This window comes from Mandrillus leucophaeus, unplaced genomic scaffold, assembly GCF_000951045.1.
Source record: "Mandrillus leucophaeus isolate KB7577 unplaced genomic scaffold, Mleu.le_1.0 Scaffold436, whole genome shotgun sequence".
Classification (NCBI taxonomy): Eukaryota; Metazoa; Chordata; class Mammalia; order Primates; family Cercopithecidae; genus Mandrillus; species Mandrillus leucophaeus.
Window position 1 is genome coordinate 2,486,225 of NW_012104654.1, and position 22,468 is coordinate 2,508,692.

The 22,468-nt window shown below is 36.7% G+C and overlaps 1 protein-coding gene across 1 annotated transcript in view; it reads left to right on the plus strand.

Annotated features, from left to right (window-relative positions):
* The window catches only part of PTH2R (parathyroid hormone 2 receptor), an 85,779-nt gene that overhangs the window by 36,573 nt on the left and 26,738 nt on the right, over window positions 1-22,468 (plus strand). The window contains exons 7-9 of the mRNA XM_011993916.1: window positions 318-471; window positions 5,111-5,171; window positions 14,340-14,406. Coding sequence (XP_011849306.1) covers window positions 318-471; window positions 5,111-5,171; window positions 14,340-14,406 — 282 coding nt within the window. The remainder of the gene's footprint in view (window positions 1-317; window positions 472-5,110; window positions 5,172-14,339; window positions 14,407-22,468) is intronic.

A 22,468-nucleotide genomic window follows, 5' to 3' on the forward strand; every position in this document is an offset into this window, starting at 1 on the left:
TATGCTTTTCTATGTGTTTCTAATTTTCTGTGATGGTCATGTATTATTTTTATAAAGTGAAAAAATTGAGAAAAGGTGATTTTTTTGGGTAACTTCTTAAAGAAAAAACTTAGTTTAAGAATAGAATCAAGTTCATGTTTCGAAAAATGATGCATTAAAATAACTGTTTTGGCCTGTCAACAGTTTTGACTTTACTGTGTAAAGGAGACATATTAGCCTGAAAAAGAAACTGAAGACTTGTTTTTTAGTGGTCTAATCTTGGCATCCAGTACAACGAAGAGTTCTAATATGATGCAATTCTGCTTTATTTGTAATAGATCGGATGCAAGATGGCTGTTGTGATGTTTATTTACTTCCTGGCTACAAACTATTATTGGATCCTGGTGGAAGGTCTCTACCTGCATAGTCTCATCTTTGTGGCTTTCTTTTCGGACACCAAATACCTATGGGGCTTCATCTTGATAGGCTGGGGTAAGGCATTTATATCTCCATTCCTTTCAAACTGGGTGATGGATATGATAACATTCTGTCATGCCCATCGTTAGCATCCCTACAGCAATTTTCCTGAAACAATCCCTCCCATTCTCATTTTTATCTCCCTTTCTTTTATTGTTCTATTCTTAGACAAAAATAATTAAGATCAAGTCTATAATTCTCCCAGTGGTGACGAACTTTTAAAGTTATTTGTGTTTAGTGTCCTTAGACCAGATTCTTGAGAGGATTCTTTGGAGGAAATGTAAGAGAACTCATTGTAAGCCATACACGTGTAAAACTAAATGTCAGTGTTCTGCTTTATCAATAATTTTATCTTAAAAATTTTTATTTTTGAATTTCTAAGCTACAATGATATATTTTTGGTTTGTATTTCTAGGTCATATGATGAGAGTGCCAGAAATGAATTTGTAGGACCATCCTGACTGTATTTAACAAATACAAATTCCAAACTAATGATGTGGACTTACTATGTGTTTTAGAAGGAAATTATTCAAATTACTTTTGGCATAAGTAATTAAAAAAGTATTCAGTTCTCATTCCAAAAATGATTTAGCAGTACAAGGGGATTACCGGATTAGGCACTGACTCAACATAACATAGAGAGAAGAAATTGTTTGCTTGTTAAAAATTAAGAGAAATTAAAACTCATATGTGGTTAAAATTGAGAAGAGGTTGGAGATTAACAGCTGCAGATCTCAATTGCTATTTTAATATTTAAATGCTCAGCACAGGAAAAAAATTCACTAAGTAGCTCACAACTAAATTTGAAGGTTTTTTTCCTCTCCAAAATAAGAATATGCCCTTGCCTATTTTGCCTTAATTTTTTTTCTTAACAATTGAAATGTGAAGTAAAGAATGCTGAACTTTCTGCTAGCTAATTAATAACCTTTAAGAAGACAAAGAAAATAAATTTACTGTTATACTTATTTATTATGAAATAATCATCACATTTAAAATTGTATTTTTGTAGACAGCTCATCTGTTTTAAGGCTCTTTCTTATCTTTGACTAGCAGTTATAAAAATAAAAAAGATAATATTTTGCTTTTTTAGGATCCTTTGGAAATTTTCTTGACAGTTTGTGGTAGTTTGCCTTCCTTCAAATCAAAATTATATCTGTGTACCCACATAATTATTAGGAGTTGGAAAAGGTGTTGATAGAAAATTCAATAATGAATGTAGACATTTGTTTATTTGGGTTATATTTTATTTTTCGAATTTCTTCATCATTGCTCACACTTTAATAAATACTACTGTTAGTCACATTGTAGTGATGTGTGGAGTTACACTTACATTGATTGTGATGATCCTTTCCTTTTTAAATGTTTTATTATTTTATTTCTTATTATTTGTTAGTGATGCGGCCTTATTATGTTGTCCAGGCTGGTCTTGAACCCCTGGCCTCAAGCAATCCTCCTGCCTTGGCCTCTCAAAGTGCTGGGATTACAGGTGTGAGCGACCATGCGCAATCTGATCGTGATGATTCATAAAAATAAATTGGAAGGAAAGGAAATGACAAGCTGGAGAAGAATAGGTGTCATATCTGACCTTTACTAAATTAAGGGCAAATATTTAAAATGACTGTTTTTACATTTTTTTTATTATGAAACAAGATATATAGAGAAGTAAAGGTGAATACTAGTGATAACTGTTCCTTTTCTTTCAACCAAGCACATTGTTAATTTTCCCCATCCTTGTCTCAGTTTTCCCATAAATAAGGTGCTTTATTCTTAGTTCCATTTTATTTCAACTACACATTTTCCTCTATTTTAATTCTGTATGTAAAAGGTAAGTCTTTTTTTTTATTGTTACTAAATATGGTAATTTACTTCTATATTAACAGCCATCCTTAATTTTCAACTGTCAGATGAAACACCAGTATGTACCTATCATCATATAACAGCACCTATCCTAGTAATACCATCTTACATAGAATATTTTCACATAATGTGTTCCATGAAAATAATCAGGAGATGGTCCCACACTCCCATTTTATTCCTTTTATAAAATATCTTAATCCAGCAAACATTTTTTGATCATCCACTTGGCAGTAAGTGTTTAAACACAGAGACATGTGTTAAAGTCTCCCACACAAGATGCATGCACTCTGACCCTTCAAGTTATTTTGTTTGTTTGTTTTCTTGTTGTGATCATATGTATCATATTCAACATTTAAAATTTATAGTTATTTTAAAGTTAAAGTTTTGTCTTCACAAAACTTATTTATATTGTATTGACATGTCTTATGAAAATAACTCCACTTTGGGATGCTGAAGCAGGCGGATCACGAGGTCAGGAGATCGAGACCATCCTGGCTAACACGGCGAAACCCCGTCTCTACTAAAACTACAAAAAAATTTGCAGGGCGTGGCAGCGGGTGCCTGTAGTCCCAGCTACTGGGGCGGCTGAGGCAGGAGAATGGCTTGAACCTGGGAGGCACAGCTTGCAGTGAGCCAAGATCGTGCCACTGCATTGCAGCCTGGGTAACAGAGCAAGACTCTGTTTCAAAAAAAAAAAAAAAAAAATAACTAACTTTCAGTAAATGCACATATTGGATAACATTTAAATGTATATTAAATTTACTTAATTTAACATTTAAATTTAAAATAACATTTACATGTCAAGTATTTTTGCCTTTATTTCTGTGTTCTAGATTATGTAACAATGTCATATTAAGACTGGTGATCAAAAACCCTTAAAGGATCCCAAAGTGGTTTTCTGTTCTTTATTCTTCCATGATAGTCTTTATGCTAGTGTTACGCATAAGATTCTCTAAGAAGATGAGAAAAGCCAATTCCATAAAGACATGGTGCCTATGTATGATATTTGATATAATTATCATCTAAAACATAATGCCAACTCAAGCACCATTAGGAACTATTGTATAGAACAGCATTCAGGAAGTGCCTGATTAGGAGACTGTAAAGGAAGCAGAAGATGCAGATATAAGAATGATGAAATGTGAAAATTGATGAAAGACAGGCAGACACTTTTTGAAGATAACTAAGACAGAACAGCTGAGGGATCTATGTCAGGCCATATGGTAGGATCTATGCCAGGCTGTATGGTGGATTTATATCTAACCATCCTACCAGAAGCCGCTGTCCCCTCCCCATTACACAGTATCACTTTTATTTATTCTTCATAGCACCAACTGAAGTTGCTTTGTTAATTTTGACTGCTTCACCAGAATATAAGTTTTAGAAAACAGGGATATTGTTTATTTGTTCATTATTTATATGATTTAGAACAATCTTTGATACATAAGTAGACACTTAATAAATGACTAATGGAGAAATGTGATAGATAGATAGATATATAGATAGACAGATAGATAGATAGAATATGCAAACTGAACCTAAGAAATAACCAGAATTAGGTAGATCTATTTTGACAAAAAATTCCTAGAACACAGAATTTGAGCAGATTAAGAAAAGAATACTGTAGAAACAAGAAATAAAATGGGAATACAGAATCATAAAATTCAGTAGAAATATAGTCAGGCTGAACTTAAGTTAGATGGTCACCAAGGAGACCAAAGACATGATTGTGCATATCATTATTTTCATCTTTTTCTGAAAATTTTCTTTTTCTAAGCCTATTTCTTTGTTCACTTTGTTGCTAAGAAAGAATATCTAAAAAATTACAAATGCGTTTTTTTAAAGGTAAAGAATTTAAAAGTATGCATGATAAAAAACGTTCTTGGCTAGACCAAAATTTTGTTTTCCCCTTTTGTAAGGTGCTTCCTAGATTCTAAAATGTTTTCCTTATGGTTTCTGTATATCCTTTATTTAAACCTCTTTCATAAAGGCCACATAAGAAAAGCCATCTCTTAAATCTCAGTCCCCTACTGCAGTGTTCCATAAAAGTTATGGTTCATGATTTTGCATGTGTGTGATGTCAGAGTTTAAACTACAACGTGAGCTGGACAGTGAACTTTTACTGGGGGGCAAAAGAAAGTTGGTATAATGGATTTGATGTTGCAAGCCCAGAAGGTGTTTAGCACTTATGAAGGACAAATATCTCGATTAGAAGACTGTAAAGGAATGCATGAAAATGCATTCCTTTTAATTAATGCATGAAAATGCTTCTATCTTGTGCCAATATGAACTAAAAGAAGAGACTAAACTGGTTAAAGCTTCCTGATTTTTATAACTTGCCTCTGTAGGCCTTCTACTTTTAGGATGAAAAAGTTCTAAGTTTTAAAAACAGCAGCATCCCTCAGCTTCTCAGGAGTCTCTGTTGTTGCTTCAGTCCTTGAGAACATATGATGGTCAGTGTGACAAGAGTCAAAGTCAAATGCGCTAACCATTGCCTACTTCCGACCCTAGGAACTTCACTCTTCTCCAAATGGCTTTTCCCTACACCCCTCAAATAAAAATTAGGCCAGTTTTTATCTTCAGACTAGAGGAACAAATAACATTAATATTCTTGATAATTTCTCAAACTGACACAATTGAAAATTAAGTGGACTTTTCTTGTTCACATATCAGAAATTTTCATGTCAATTTTTCTCTCTGAACTGCTAGTAGTATATTCCTATGTATGGTGAATTTGAGGAAAAAAATCCCTTAATCTTAAAATAAATCTAGTCTCTGAATCATTTTCTGATTGCAGGGTTTCCAGCAGCGTTTGTTGCAGCATGGGCTGTGGCACGGGCAACCCTGGCTGATGCGAGGTGAGTAAAAAGGAAGAGGAAAGAGAGAACCTCAGATGTTCTCAAGACTCAGGCTTCCTGCTCAGAATTCACACTCACTACTGTTCTTGATGCCATTGCTCTTTAGGGATGCCACAAAGAAAACTACCTTGATGCAATGGTAGCTTCCAACACATTACCAGCAAGCTGTCTATTCCAGAGGTCATGGAGCAGAAACACTCACAGACTAGATGCAGGTGCCTGACCTCCATAGATTATGAAATAAATTTAAAATGTAGTGTGAGAAGCAAGTGGAAAGAGATGGGTAAGAGAATCCACTTAGGATTTAGTGCAAGCAGGTTGAAGAACCACACTACCTGATTCCTAGGATAGGCAGCATTCATACTTCCTCTCTCTCTGCCACATCAGCTTTCCCTGCGGATGGTGTGGTTATGAGGACCAGGGATAAGGTGGCAGGAAGGGGAACTACAGACAGAATCTGGTGCCCTGGGCCAGTGGCACATATTTACTCCCTCATAGAGATGGAGGGGCAAGTACACTGGCCACAGTGGTAGCTTCCGAATTAGCCTGTAGAGAAGTTCTGGGTTTTTTTTATGGCCCTTGGGAAAAGGACACGTGGGAAGGAGTTCCATCAGTTACTGGCTGATGATGCTCTCAAAAATATTAAGAACTTCCTGTGTATCAGGGATTATTCATGGCTCTTGTTTATTTAGTATATCATGAATGTTTAGAGCCCAGTTGCCTCATGTATCTCTAGTACCTGTGTTTAACACACATGTGGTCTACTAACTCATCTCTTATCTATATTTAATGCAAACTGTGGGTTCATCCTTCCCATTTGTTATCATATCTTCTGTAGCAGAATTAAATATTTTAAAATAATAAACATACATTAGAAGTGGAATTTATCTCTAACTGTGAGCCGTTAAGTTCTTCCAGGTAGCATCGGGCTAAGTTAATGTATCATTTTAAAGTACAGGACAACAATGCTGTAAATCATTTAAAATGTATCATTTTTAAGGATTCATTTTAATGTATCATGGTACACCTAATACATTTAAAGAACCATTTAAGTATAAAGGGTACATTTGCATTAAATAGTAAAGAATCCATTCTTTACATTTTGACAGACCTGAGTTCAAATCTTAATTTAACTGCTTTGCTAGGTTTGGGACCAAGGGACCCAAAACACATGATCTCTTTGTGTATCAGTTTCTCATGTATAAAGCGGAGATAATAATGTATAAATTGCATTAATACATTATTGTGAACACTTAGCGTAGTACCTGGCACTCGATGGGAGTGTGCTGAGAAGGAGCTCAGGTACAAATGTCTTATAGGCTTGTTCTGCTACTTCTTGGTTCTGGAACAGCAGATGTATAACCTAACCTCTCTGAGCCTCAGTTTTCTCAGCTGTCAAATGCAGTTAAAATGAATACTACTGTCTACAGAGTTGTTGTTAGAATAAATGAGATAATGTGTGTTAAATACCTAATGCAAAGTTTGGAATATACTGGTAGTAAGTGCTGAATACTCATTAACAAGTATTATTCTTTTGCTTCATTAATTTGTATTCACAGGTAATGCCTAAAGAATTAAAAGCCAGCATTTTTGTATATTGTTATTTCATTAGAAAGCCAAACTCATCCTTCCGTTAATCCTAGCTTATAATATTTTGATTTTTATCCTGTCAAGTCGATGGAACCCTGCTTCTGCTGAAGCTAGAGCTTACAAATTAGGCTGCAGAAAAGATGAGGGGTGGAGGCCTTATAGACCCTCATAGGCCAGATTAGGATGTTGGGTCTTTGTTCAGTGATAATGACAGCAAATTTGCATTTTGTAAAGATAATTACCAGAACATAGGGTAATAGTACCCGATGTTGGAAGAAAGTAATAATGAAAACAGTTGCTGACATTTCTGAGTGCTGACCACTTTCCAAGTACTTCATAATTCTGCAAATACTAAGTAAATTAAAACTCATTATCAACTCTATGAAACTGAGGTCAGAGAAGTTGTGCCCAAGGTTGCACAGCCATGAATGATAGAAAAGGACTTTGATCTCAGACATTCAGGCTCTCGAGGCATTCAGAAAATACTTACAGGCAGATAAGATGTTTCTATTGAGATAAGTGGAATTTTTATTATATGTGGAGTAGAGTTGAAGAGGGATTCTTTTTATAATATCACTGAAAGCTTCTCACTCTTCAGTTGATTTAACACGTCTGGTAATCAAGAGTGCACAGTGGAAAATGTCCAGAGTACACTAGACAGTTTTTCTCTTATCTTCACTATGTCTAGACTTTTGTCTTTTTACCTCAGAGAGGTAAAACTTCTAGTTCTTTCTGTTCTGTAAATCAGAAATAGGTTATCACCTACCATGGACTTTTCAACAATTCCCACTTTTTGTTGACATATGAGCTCATGCCTGTGTATTTGTATTGCATGTATACATGCAGTGTTGTCTCCTGGCATATGTTTTTCTCATTCACATGATAAAATTAAACATATCTGCATGTCACGTATTAAATGATAAAATTAAATATATCTGCATTTCATGGTGAAAACCATAACTACAAATGTTCTACCTTGTTAGTGTGTTTGAAATCTACTATTCTACCATATAAATCTTCCTTATCATATTCCTGCAGCATTTAGTATACATATTATATAATTATTCCTTTCTTATCTACCATCTTATTTCTCTTAATGTGCAAGTGTAACTGCCTCATTTTTCCAACAAACCATGAATTCCAAATGAGCATAAGTGAAATTCCCTGTTTTACAGTAGATAACTCTTCAATGCATGCTGATCAATTCTTCTAGATTTGGCTGACCATTTTTTCTCTCTTTGCTCAGTATCTATTAAGCAATGATAAAGTTTGAGTTAATGCAAGTTGTGAGTTATAAGGAGATGTGGTTTTTCTTCCATTCAGGACTTGCAGCAGTTATTCTCAGCCTCAGTCTTCCATCTGTAAGATGAGAATAATATTCTTGGCCATGACTAATGCTGTGAGTTAGCAGGGGACAGATCTGAGAATTAGATGAGAGGCCATTATGAAAGGGCTTTGTAAACTCCAGATTTTAGACAAACCATAAATGTTACCTTCATTGTGGGTAAAGAACCAGTAACTTTTAAGGCCCAATCATCATATATAAATAGAAAAAATCTTGACCGCCCATCTCCTATCATTCCTTATAAGTGTCTGATAGCTTGTAAGTCGCCCTTTGCTTCTGTCTGACTCAAGTGCCTCCATGGCCGACTGCAGGGAGGCTGCCTGGTAAAGGCTTTCAGTTGTCTCAAATGGACTTTGACCAGAGTCCCCCAGTTGTCTGTGTTTCTCTTGAGGGGCTATATGATGAATGAATATGAAAACATTCATTTTTTGGGTATGATTTCTATTTTAAATAATGATGAGTCAAAGAAAGAAAAGGAAAAAGTAGAAAAGCATCTGGGTACCTGCGCTTTGCTCTCATGGTCAAGCTTATTGCTATGGACTGAATTATGTCTCCCAAAATTCACATGTTAAAGCCCTAACCCCCAACGTGACTGTATTTGGAGATAGGGTCTATAAGGACCTAATTAGGGTTAAGGAGGTCATGAGAGTGGGGCCCTGATATGAAAGGATTAGTGACCTTATAAGAAGAGATGCCAGAGAGGCTGGCTCTCCCTCTCTCTCTGTGCACACAAAGAAGAGGTCATGTGAGCACACAGCGAGATGGAGGCTACTTACAAGCCAAGAAGAGAGGTCTCACCAGAAATGGACCATGCTGGCACCCTAATCTTGAACTTCTAGTCTCCAGACCAAGAAAATAAATGTCTGTTGTTTAAGCCACTCAGCCTGTGGTATTTTGCTATGGCACCAGCCTGTGGTATTTTGCTATCACATGTCAAGTAGATTAACACACTTATGATAAAGAAAAGGTAATTTAAAGAGAGGCAGTTTTAAACTATATATGCAGTAATGCCAAGAATTCTTTCATGTTAATAGAGAACAATTTAATATCCATAGATTGTGTACGCTTTGTGATAGTTCCCTTTTTGTTATCTCCTGGGAACTTTATTTAAGCCAATATATTGTTTTGAGTTACTAGATATTTCCTTCAGGAATTATTTTGTCTGCTATACACTGAAAAAAAATATCACATGCTGTGAATACCTAAACTCTATAAAGAACCTGCCACTCACTGTTCCTGAAAATTGGAACCGTACAGAGTCATTGTCTCTAGGTGTAGCCTTCCTCCTACTTGCTTCAAAGCTCCCCATTGATCAGCTTCCCTCAGTTCTAAAACTTGTTGGCTTTGGATTTTTCCTTGCTTTGATCCCTTTATGCTATTTGAATTTGTTAACAATTGAGGGTTGATGTTCTTTACATTGACATCATTATTGCTATATATACACAGTGAGATTGGAAATCGCAAAGAAAACTTGCAACGGCTGCTATTTGATTTACATGGGAGGGAAGTGGCATCAGTAAAGAGGTACTAATTATTGCTATCATGATCATATTCTGAGATGTGTAACTGTATGACCTAGATTCAGAATTTTAGAGATGATAGGACTGAAGGCATTTTCTGGTTCAATCTTCCCGTATTAGGGATAAGTAAAATGTGATCCAGAGACATCAGGACATATTCTCAAAGCCTACAGCTAGACTGAAGCAGAATTTTGACTCATTCATTCAATTAGTTACATCATGTGACCACCGTGCAAAATATTTCACTTTCTTCCTAACTTACTCAGAATAAAATCTTGAATTTTACAGTGCCCAAATCTGGGATAATTGGATGAAGGGTCATTTTATATTTAATTTTGCCTATAAACATAAGCTCTATTACTACTTAACTGAGAAGATTTCAAAATTGCCTGATTCAACTTCACATAAAATTCAGCTTTTCTATAGATGAAGTTTTTGTGGATTTTCTTGTGTGTTATCTGACCTATATAGTGCCATGTGACAACATTCGCGGGAGAGAACAGAAGTTAAATATCTTCAAAGGATGGATGGGGTTCATATTCATGTCTTACATTTGAGACTCACTGTTTTCTAATCTGGCCTTTCAAAGTGAAACTTCTGATTTTCTCTGCATCTTGGCCATTTAGAGAGAAGCATATCAGACCCAGTTTTAAACGATACCTTAAACTCTATTGATATACAAAAGAAGTCTCTTTCAGATCTAAAATTCTATTAGGTGTTATTTGGGCTGGGCATGGTGGCTCATGCCTGTAATCCCAGTGCTTTGGGAGGCCAAAACGGGCTGATCTCTTGAGGCCAGGGGTTCAAGACCAGCATGGCCAACATGGTAAAACTCCATCTCTACTAAAAATGAAAAAAAAAAAAAAATTTGCTGGGCGTGGTGGTGCATGCCTGTAATTCCAAATAGTTGGGAGGTTGAGGCAGGAGAATTGCTTGAACTGGGGAAGCAGAGGCTACAGTGAGGCGAGATCATGCCACTGTACTCCAGCCTGGGCGCCAGAGGGAGACTCTGTCTTTAAAAAAAAAAAAAAAAAAAAAAAAGAAGCGTGTTATTTTACTAAGGTCAGCTAAGATAATCAAGTAGGTTGGGCAAATTAAATTAAACAGTGAGCAATTTTGTTCTCTTTCTTTTTACTTACAAAAGCAAAAACACCTTACAAGATAATCTTATTATCTTCTCTTTGCTTCATTCAAAGGAGATAAGAGATGCCAGTGAGAGGAGAAACCCATAACTTCTTTACTTCTTTGCTATATTTTTGTTTCACCATCCAGCAGCAAAGGTGGGGGCTGCAAAGGACCAAGAAGCCGTCTGACATTTCTAGAACATCTGCACAGGCTTTTGGGGTCAGCTTCTCTCGCTTCTTCTACTCTTACTGATTGTATAAGTTGTGGAGAGAAGGTAGTACTCAGCCAATTCAATTCTTTGGATCCCTTGGGAAGAACAACCCACCTATTTTCAACCCTGACTGTAGGAAGTCCTACTTTCTAGTCAGACCTTTGTATCTCTTGCTTCACCATCCAGAACTGCATTTCCTAGAAGGTTAAAGTTTATCATTAAAATTTTGAACAGAGAGTAGTTTCTGGGACATGTTAACAAAGACAATGTGAGTGGGAGCATTGAAGAATTAACTAAAAACAAGCATTAATAGCATTTTCTTTAAAAGGTTTGAAATCTCAGCTTCCTTTCTTGTATCACAGGGCAAATTTGAAACTTTGACACTGAAAAGCATCAAAGAGAAGTGTTTTATGTTTTTAGAGGTAGCTGGTTTTGACCTACTTCCAAATGCAAGCATTTTATAGAGCCTGAATTGCATAATTGAATCCCAATGTGTTAGGAGACACCATGATGAAATGCCATTAAAGCAAAGAAAGAGGACTGTGAAGATATTACCAAATGTCAAAAACTGAAAAGAAAATTTATGGAATCTGAAAGCCTTGTAGCTTAGATCTTGGCTAAGTGAATCAATGTTCAATTTAAAGTCACATGATATATGCCACCTTCCTTATGGTAGAAAGCTTTTTTAGGGCAGTGTGATTCTGCATAACTCAGTAACTTTGTCTTTTATCTTTCTTGTCTGGTTAAATAATATGAAAAACAGATGCATGTAAATAATGCCAGAAAATGTTCAATAATATGCAAGTGTAACATTTTTGTTCTTAAATTTCCATGTTATTCGAACTTCAGGTCCATTGAATATGCGCATTTCAGTTTGGCTGAACCAGAATTACATTTTAGTGTAGGGTTCCGATTGATTTGGCTGTGGTATGTTCTCCCAGTGGAGTGTGGAGCTACTGAGCTCAATTGGTACGGATATGCAAAGAAATAAAAAATACAGTTGTAAAAGGAAAAAGCAAATTGCAGAATAGTGCATCCATGACATTTTTGTATGATAGAGGAAAGTAAGAATATAACCTTTGTATTTGTTTGCATAGGCATGAAGAAGCATTGGAAGCATACACAATAAGGTGATAGAAGATGTTATCTGTAAGGAGGCAGACAGGAATGTGGGGAGGATTGAGACATCTCAATGGCTGTCTTTTTATATAGTTTGACTTTAAAAATGAGAACATATTGCCTATATGTAAAAGTTAAACTTCAAAAAAATGTAGTTCTTAGTGTGTATTGAAAATGTTTTACCCTTAAGGAAGAGTCAAAATGGTATTTTATTATCTATAACTTGCTCATTAATAAAAAAGTAACTGTGTTATGTTTATTATCTAGAATTTAAAAATTATCATTGTATCCCACAAATTTCTTTTTTTTATTTATCATTGCCACAATCAATACTGGGTTTTGTGAAAAGAGAAAGAAACTTAAGAGTTTTATTTATGTGTCTTTAGTTTAAAAAGACTGTTTCAAGTGCTATATTAAAGTGCCAAGTGGTGCTAGTTTCTTATCATTTCTGTGCTATTTATTCTAGTGTAAGATCTTTACTAGTACAAACCAGATTGGGAGATTGGGTGAGCATGAGTAAAACTTAATTTGAATTCAGCTGATGTCAGTTCAATCCAATAGATATTTATTGACTACCTACATACTGTTCTAGGACTTGCAATACATCAGAACACGAAAACAACAGTGATCTCTGCCCATGTAGAGCTTAAACTCAAGTTAGGGTGGAAGGGAAGCACCAAATATAAAAAATAGGCAAATTATATAATTTTTAAATTAAATACTGTTAAAAACAAACATAAAAATTAAGATAAGGTCATGGATCTTATACAAATAGAAAATGAACACCTGTCAAAGACTTTTTTTTTAACTTTTATTTTAGTTTTGGGGGTACATGTGAAGGTTCCATAAATAAACATGTGTCACAGAGGTTTGTTGTACAAAATATTATATCACCCAGGTATTAAGCCCAGTACCCAATAGTTATCTTTTCTGCTCTTCCCCCTCCTCCTACCTCCCCCATCAAGTAGACCCCAGTGTCTGTTGTTTCCTTCTTTGTCTTCACAAATTCTTATCATTTAGCTTCCACTTACAAGTTAGAACATGTGGTACTTGGTTTTCTGTTCCTGTGTTAGTTTGCCGAGGATGATAGCCTCCAGCTCCATCCACTTTCCTGCAAAAGACATGATCCTGTTTTTTTTTTTTGTGGATGTGTAATATTCCATGGTATACATGTACCACATTTTCTTTATCCAGTCTGTCACTGATGGGCATTGAGATTGATTCCATGTCTTTGCTATTGTGAACAGTACTGCAATGAACATTTGCAAACATGTGTCTTTATGGTAGAATGCTTTATATTCCTCTGCGTATATGCCCAGTAATGGGGTTGCTGGGTTGAATGGTAGCTCTTCTTTTAGCTCTTTGAGGAATCACCATACTGCTTTCCACAGTGGTTGAACTAATTTACGCTCCCACCAACAGTGTATAAGGGTTCCCTTTCTCCGTAACCTCGCCAGCATGTGTTATTTCTTGACTTTTTGATAATAGCCATTCTAACTTGTGTGAGATGATATCTCACTGTGGGTTTGAGTTGCATTTCTCTAGATACTTTAACCTCATTAATTAATGAGAGAAATACCAAGATGTTATGGTTGGTTCAAAGGAGAAATCTAAAGAACCACATTTACATTCAGTACAATAAATACCAAAATTTATAAACAAATGCAAAAATACTCAATATTTTCAGGATACTAATCAATTACATTCCACTGAACATCACAGCTAATTTTCATTTCTATGGACAAGAATAATTTGCATTAATTCTCTATTGCATTACTATGGATAAGAATAACTTGCATTATTGTAAGGATTCTACAATTTATGAAGTAAAATAGAATTGCTGTAATGTCTGAGAGAGAGAACTTTCTCTATCAATGAATTTAAATAATTATGGCTTATTCCAATAATAGTAAAAGTGAAGTATGAATTGTATGACATTTAGAAGACTATTACTTTTTGTGGCTCTGGAAACATGGTTTTTAACTCTTGTCACAATAAAAGTAATTCACTAATATTTATAATTCTCTACTCATCTTCAAGGGGTAGCTAATAATGTGAAAATCAATACCTGCTACATGTTTTTTCCCCTGCCCTGACTGGCTTGGGCGTTTTAAGATAAGATTTCTTTATCTATTTGTTTCTTAATTGGAAGTGTGGGGCTGGAGTTTTTGGTAAACTTAAAATTCTACTTAATTCTTACTACCCATTTGCTTTGCCAATTTATTCATGACAATTTTTTTTTTTTTCCAATGTCGCAGGTGCTGGGAACTTAGTGCTGGAGACATCAAGTGGATTTATCAAGCACCAATCTTAGCAGCTATTGGGGTAAGTTTAAAAGTTTGTATAGTTAAAAAAGAGATGGATAACCTGTTGCTAAAACCCAGAGAAAGTGTGTCTGTCACTGCGTTCTACAATAGATTTGAGAAACTCACATGTACAGCAATATCTGTTGGGAGAGTCTGGGACAGAGATCAGACCCTTATTGTGACTGACACTGAGACCCATGAAAGCCTTCCTTTAATCAGCTAGCACTTGGGTCAATTCTGAGACTTCAAAATATCTATGAGCATTTATATGTTTAGGGAGTTGGAAGGCCCTACGTCTCCTTTTCACCCATTATATTATTTTACCACTTTAACATTCTGACCACCTGGTAGTAGGTCAGTGTGGCAGGGAGGGAAAGATGGAATAGCAGGAAAGCAGAGAAATTACTGAGACAGAAGAATGGTAATATGATGTATAAAGTATTCCCTAAAGCTTTTATTTGGCATACTTCCCCCAAGGAGTTAAGTGCATCCTATACCAGGAAATAGCTCACATAATTCTATCTAATAGATATTAGATAGAAAATTAGAATTGAAAGTAACGGCAAAAAACACAATTACTTTTTCACTAACCTGATAGTAGGGAGAAAGACCACAATGCATTTTGCACTGAACCTTGTCTGCCTGTATTTCCAATGCACATTGCATCTGTGTTGCAAAGGAAAACAAAATCACACACTTCTTCGCATCTAATAAAACTTATCAAAATGTTTACTCTTGATCTTCTTTGAAGACTTTAAGGTGTCAGTTTCTTTTGGTTTGTGAAAGAAATTATACCACCTTGTGTTCATGTATGTAATACATATTACAAGCATTTTTAAAAAACAATTACTATCCTGATAATAAATGTTAAAGTAGAAAACAACATAGCAACCTGATTATTAACTAATTTTGATGTTTTTCTTTGTTTCCCAGTTTCATATTCCTCTTTTTTTCTTTCGGACAATGTGTCACCCACTTTGTCAGAAGGGCAGCTATTAATGTAGTTGAGGTATTGTAGCCTCATCCAAAGAATCAGATAAAAGCTTATTTATCTCATAGGAAAAATGCGTAAAGAAAATAGGAGAGATCAAAAGGAATCTTCAGTTTAGAAGTCCATTGAAATAAATGTTTAGAGAGGGAAATAAAATACAGAACACTTTTAGAGAAGCTATTTTGTATCCTTGCTAAACCATCCTATTAACAAATTGGTCCCAATTCCATATATCCTAGGAGAAGCTCAAAAATGGATTATGGATGAATGAATGGCTTGAATGTGTAAACACCTATAATTTTAATTTTTTATGTAAATGAAATGCTGCTATATTAATCCACTGATAAACAATCCTAGGTCTGTAACTATATCCCTGAAAGACATCAGTGAACTTAAAGATAAAAATTAACTGCTCAGATTTCCCTTTCATTCATTGGTATTTAATCCTTATTTATACTTTCAAGGCTTTTATTTTCCTCCTTTCTAGTTCATCTTCTGTGTGTTTGCTTCTCCATATCTTACCATTATCTCTTTAAGGGAACAATCTATATCTTATTATTTTTTCTTTGCCTTCAGTGTCTTGTACTGAGACTTACCAATAAGAGTTAATTAATGCTCTCAAATTTACCTACATTTTAATATAATGATTATATAATGATTAAGTTTGATTTTACATTTGATGAAAATGAAGGACCTATTGAATTCCAGGAGATCCTTGTAAAATTACCAGGAACTGAAGCAAAGGACGGTGGAGAAAAGGAAATCTTAGGGCATTTTCCATGAAAATGACTGATTTTTATCCAAAGCTTTATAGTTTGTTTACAGATCTAAGTCACTCACATCATCAACATGGATGAAAAATTTATTTTCTGAGGTTTGTAACTTGTAATGTGAAACAGTAAAGCTAGGTGATTAAAGGGTTTCTGAAGATTCGCCTTTGGAGGAGAAATAGAAGTGATGGCACACTCAGTAAACTTTGAAGAAAATTAATGTGGAAGGCCATTTTCCTCTTCTTGAGTTAAAATTATGACAGTTCTAAGCTAAGAATTCTGAAGTACTTTTCCTATATTATGAAGTTCATTTAATCTCAAAAATCACAGCTGATACTCATGAATATCTTTCTGTTCACTAAGAGTTACCTTTTTGTTTCATTATTATGATTTAGTGTTATCATAATTCCCTTGAAGGTTCTTAACTTACTCACAATCTACTAGAGTATCTGAAAGTTTTCGTAAAATGTCAAGAATTGGATTTGAAATAAATAATTTACTTATTTTAATCAATAATTTAGAGAAGGCTGAGTTATGAAAGAGAAAAACTAAAAAAGCAAGTGGAAAACTAAAGGAAAGAAAAAACAGAATTATAAAGAAAAACTCCAAGGTATAGTTTTCAATTCAAAAGAGGGGAATACCTCAAGAGACAAGAAGATACACCTCAAGAATACAGAGTTCCTAGGAGAGAGATTTGGCCCTCCTGGGAATAAGAATATGGAAGGCCTGTGTGGATAATTCTGTGATGTGTAACACCAGGTAGTTAGATTGCCAGTGGCACTGGTTCAGAGCATCAGCTTGAAGCGCGCACAGAAATCCTGGAAATCCAGGAGTTTGGATTCTACATAGTGAACCCAAGTTGATATGTTTTAAAACCTGGATTCCAAGGACAGTGATTATTTCACTTAGAATGCCAAAGACTAGAGCTCTGTAAGCATGACTGACATTCGGGAAAAAGAATAATTTAATATCTGCATTGGAAGTAAATAATAAACACAAAATCTTGAGCTAAGGTGGTAGTGATTAATGGGGGAAATGTATTCACTGCAGGCTGGCAAGTGGTATGAGAGCATTCCAATGGCCTGTGCCAAGGTTGAGTGTGGGTGTGGAATAATATCAGGAGCTGAGGCTGCAAAGGAGGCCAGGCCAGACCCTGAAGGGGCTTCTAATCCTCACTAAAGAATTGACACCTAATCCTGCAAGGGGTGACAACCAAAGGTTTAGACATTGGAAAGTGAAGGAATCAGGTTTTTCGTTTGGAAAGATCTCAGGGCTTCGTTGAAGCTGGCAGTGGGGAAACCACTGTGGGTGTCTGCTGGGTGGGGGTTTAAGCCACAATGATGTGAAGTGGAAAGGACATAGGTCTGAGAGAGTTAGGGCGTGGAGTTCTGAGCACTGTCCCTTCACACTTGGCATACACATTTTCCTCATTTCCATGACCTGGTCCCTTCTTCCTCCCCCATCTCATGTTGCCTCATGTTCTCCTTCCCGCTGCCTCAGCTCCACACAATGGCTTTCTTTAGTTCCCTGAACGTGCTACACTCTTCCCACCTCAGGGCCTTTGCCTGTGCTGTTCTGTATGCCTGCCATACTGTTCCCCCTGCTTGTGCATTCTTCCTTCAGGTCCCAGCTTACGGATAACCTCTTCAGACAGTCTTTTCTGACCACTTGACAGTGTCACAGTGGTTACAGCATAGGCTCTGGGCGAGACTGCCTTCGTTAGAATCTCAGGTTTGCCCTTCTGTCGAGTGTGCAGGCTGAAATTTTATGGTACAGGCTGGTCTTGGGCAAGTTATTTAAACTCACAGTTCCCTTTTGCCATCTATAAGATGGGAATAATAGTGTAGATTACAAGAGTTAATCATTGGGCTGCATTAGGAACAGTGGCTGGCACGTAGCGCTATAAGCATTAGCTATTATCATTTTTACTTTTCACGTGTTAATAACTTGCCCACACTCCAGATAGATTTCTCCTACTCCCCGCAACACATTAACTTAAAAAATGTCTCCATAAAGTCATAAAAATAATGTTGGTTTCTGGACAGCAGTAAGGCTAACACATTGTATCTTGTATATCAGTAAGTGGCTGTTCAGACCTGAGGGGACTCCCAGGGATGATCTGGTTTCCCAAGCTCCACGGTCCCCTAGGATGATACCATGATTGCTTCTCTGTTTGTGCATAGGCACTTCTGATTGCAGAATGTCTGCTCTCCTCGTATCCCATAAAAGCTGGCATACCATCGGTGTGACTATTTTTTAAAAGGCTGTAACGTTATCTACCCAAAATGGTATAATTGTTAACTCTTCTTGGTAGGAGTAGAGCTTATTTTTACCCTTTTGTTAAACATTTTAGTATTCTCCATTTTAGGGGCATCGGAAGGCTCTACTTCATAATCGAGAAATCGATATTTACATTTTGGAAAAGTTATTAAGCTCTCACTTTTGTAATTTTCCAGGTAAACCATTCCATGATTCACCTTCTATTCAAACACAATAAAACACGAGGTGAGAAAAGTATACATAATGTTATTTTCACTTTCGCTTTCTTGCTTCCTATGTGAGTTCCTGTTATTAAATGCAATAAATACTTGATTAAAAAGAAACTTCTTCCTAAGTACATTCTGTGATCTTCCCCGTGACTTGCTGGCAAACCAGGCAGACAGTAAGTTAGCACCACTGTGGTGAACCTGATGGGCACCCGAGCTCTCTTCTCTCCAGGTCTGCGTGAAGATGTAAAGACAGGGAAAGCTCTGCCACACCCGTGCATGATTTGTCTGTCCAGCCCATTTGAGATGCGCATGGACACAGTATGAAGGACCAAGGAGGTCTGCCCTTTCTTGGGGGTGACGCCAAATGTGTCACAGTAGTTACAGCTTAGACTCTGGGCCAGGCTGTCTTTGTTAGCATCCCAGGCCTGCCCTTCTGTCGAGTGTGCAGGCTGAAATTTTTCTGGGCAGGCTAGGCTTGGGCAAGTTTTAAAAACTCAGGGTCCACTTTTGCAATCTATAAAATGGGAATAGACTGGGCATGGTGGCTCATGCCTGTAATCACAGTGCTTTGGTAGGCATAGGCAGGAGGCTCGCTTGAGGCCAAGAGTTCAAGACCAACCTGGGCAACAAAGCAAAACCCTGAATTCTTTTTCCCATAATGACTACACCTACTCACATTCATACTAACAGGGTACACATTTTTGTTTTTCCTCTCCGCATCCTAGCTAATGTTTATCTTTTGTCTTTTTGAACTACCAACGGCCATTAAGCCATTCTTTGTTTGTTTGTTTGTTTGAGACAGGATCTCACTCTGTCAGCCAGGCTGGAGTGCAGTGGTGCAATCACGGCTCACTGCAGCCTTGATCTCCTGGGCTCAAGCGGTCCTCCTGCCTTAGCCTCCTGAGTAACTAGGACTCATGGCATGAGTCCTAGGTGGCATGTGCCACCATGCCTGACTAATTTTTGTATTTTTTGTAGAGATGTGATTTTGCCATGTTGCCCAGGCTGGTCTCAAACTCCTGGGCTCAAGCAATCCACTCTCCTCCACCTCCCATAGTGCTGGGATTACAGGTGGGAGCCACCATGCCCAGCCCCATTAAGCCATTCTAACAGGTATGAGGTGATAGCTTGTGGTTTTGATTTGGATTTCCCTGATAATTAGCGATGATGATCACCTTTTCACATACTTGTTGGCTATTTGTGAGTGTTTTTTTTTTTTTTTTGAGACGGAGTCTCACTCTGTCGCCCAGGCTGGAGTGCAGTGGTGCGATCTCAACTCACTGCAACCTCTGCCTCCTGGGTTCAAGCGGTTCTCCTGTCTCAGACTCCTGAGTAGCTGAGATTACAGGCACGTGCCACCATGCCCAGCTAATTTTTGTGTTTTTAGTAGAGACGGGATTTCGCCACATTGGCCAGGCTGATCTCAAACTCCTGACCTCAGTGATCCACCTGCCTCGGCCTCCTGAAGTGCTGGAATTACAGGCGTGAGCCACCGCAGGGCCAACTCCTCTTCTTTTTAAAAATAGTTTAATGCATTTTGGTAGTAAACTGACAGGAACAGCACAAAACAACATTAAAAACATGTACTTGCATGTAGAATTATTCAGAAAAATATAGTGAGTAGATGGAATTTACTGTATGATAAAAGTGCTACTAACACCAGTTAGTTGCGGTCAAGAAATTTGTTTTTTTTGAAAATTCAAATGCTGGCATTGTTCAGAAAAAATTAACAGCTACATATAACTGCTGTAAAGGTGAACTGCTGAAACTTGTTCAGCTGAAACATTTGGGTGCATTAATACTTTGTTTCCATGCATTTATATTACAAATTCACACAAAAATGAAAATGGAGAAACTGCCAATACCTGGTTTCTGTTCCCTATTTTTTCACTCACTGTCATTAACTTAGGTGCCTTTTGACTCCATGGGGCGGCGGCAGGGGGAATCTGATGCTCAGAAATACCAATAAGAGGAAGAAGAGCTTTTTATTTTTTTCTTTGAGAATGGAATGTTTCCCATCTTAGTGGATTGTCAAGCAAGTTCTCCATGAATGCAGCATGGATGTCTTTTGATAATTGTTACACATTTGGCCTGGATTGCACACGGCTCGGTATCTCCAGAAAGGCCATTATGATAGATCTCATTTGTTTCCCACAAAGCACCAGTAGCTGTGCTCTGGATGTGCTGCTCTGTTTTGAAGTCCTTAGCAGTTTCTTGCACCAGACACTAGGAGGAAAGTTTATGGGTTAGGCTTTCAGTGGATTTCTGATAACATCTAATTTCACCAAGTGCCTTGGTATCCAGGTTGTTACTGGTGAAGTTTCGTCACCCATCCAGTAGATGGCACACTGGCCTTTGTAGTTTTTTTTTGTAGGTTGTTTTGAGGGCAATCTGCATGGCATACAGACCTCCTAACTCACCCCACTTCTCCTTCAGCTAGGGCCTGGTGAGCTAGAGTTGTATGTCTTTTTTTGAGAAACGTCTATTCAGCTCCTTTGCCCATTTTTAAATTGGGTTGTTTCTTGGTATTCAGTTGTCTGAGTTCCTTATATCATTTGGATATTAGTCCCTTATTTAATACATTAATTTTTATTGAACACATTCAATACATAAATATTGCAGACATTTTCTACCATTTGACAGGTTGCCTTTTCGCTCTATTGATTGTTTCCTTTGCTGTGCAGAGGCATTTTAGTTTAATGTAATCCTGCTTGTTCATTTTTGTTTCTCTTGCCTGTGCTTTTGGTAGTTATTTCTAAGTATTGTATTCTTTTTTGTTGTTATTGTAAATTGATTTTTTTCTTAATTTTTTGGGATAGTTCATTGTTTGTACAATTTGTTCAACATTTCAGCCGAATTCTTCTTATCAGCTAGCTTTTGGCATCTGCCCTGGGGAAGCAAGTGCTTACATTCCATCCTCCTTGGAGATGTCAGACTTTCCTTAAATTTTGGGTTAATTGCTCATCCTATAACTTTGTTCTCTGATGCATTTAAAAAAGTTTAAAAAATTTTTGTCAGATTATCCAGCATTTGTTTTTTATAATAGTGGGAGCAAGTTTTCTTTTCTTTTCTTTTCTTTTTTTCCCTAGCTTTCTACTATTGGGGAAATATAATTTAAAACCAAAATCTTCTCCTAATCTAAAAATCTTCTCCACATAGGTAATACAGAAGAAAAACACTTTTAGTATTAAGTTATTAAACCAGAATGTGATGTGCATTACAAGCAATCTGCTAAGAGATTGCAAAGAGAAAGAAGTCTCACTCCTTTGTATAGCCAAGCAGTTACAACTCATTATATATATGTTTTCAAGAGACACAATAACTAGTTCTCAAGTAAGAGGACTTGACAATACTATATGCCACACATGATTCATGCTAACTTTACCTGGTAATTGGGGTGACCACTTGTCATAGCTAAGTAGCTTTATTGGAGGAAAAACAAGTTTGTTATTTCTTTATGGCAGGAGGAAGTTTTGACACTTCAAGATAGGTGCCTACAGAAGTTAAGCTCCTACCCTACAAAAACCAGGAGACGAAGGGGATGCTATCTCTCTTGATGTTAGCATTTCAAAAAGATGGTTCCTAGGTCCTTGCGAAAGACATTCCTGGGCCATAAAGCCGACCAAAGGCCTATCTAATCTTCAAAAGGATTTATAAGCATTTCAAAGAGATGAGAAAGTACATACAAGTTTTCTAAGGTAAATGCTCTAAGAAAAAGGGGGAAAGTGAAATCTCTTCCCCCATTTTCAACAAGGAGAATGAAGCCTCTTATTTTTAAATTTGTATTTGACCTCACTCTGTGTCCTAAGCAACAGGTGGCATCTCTAGGTT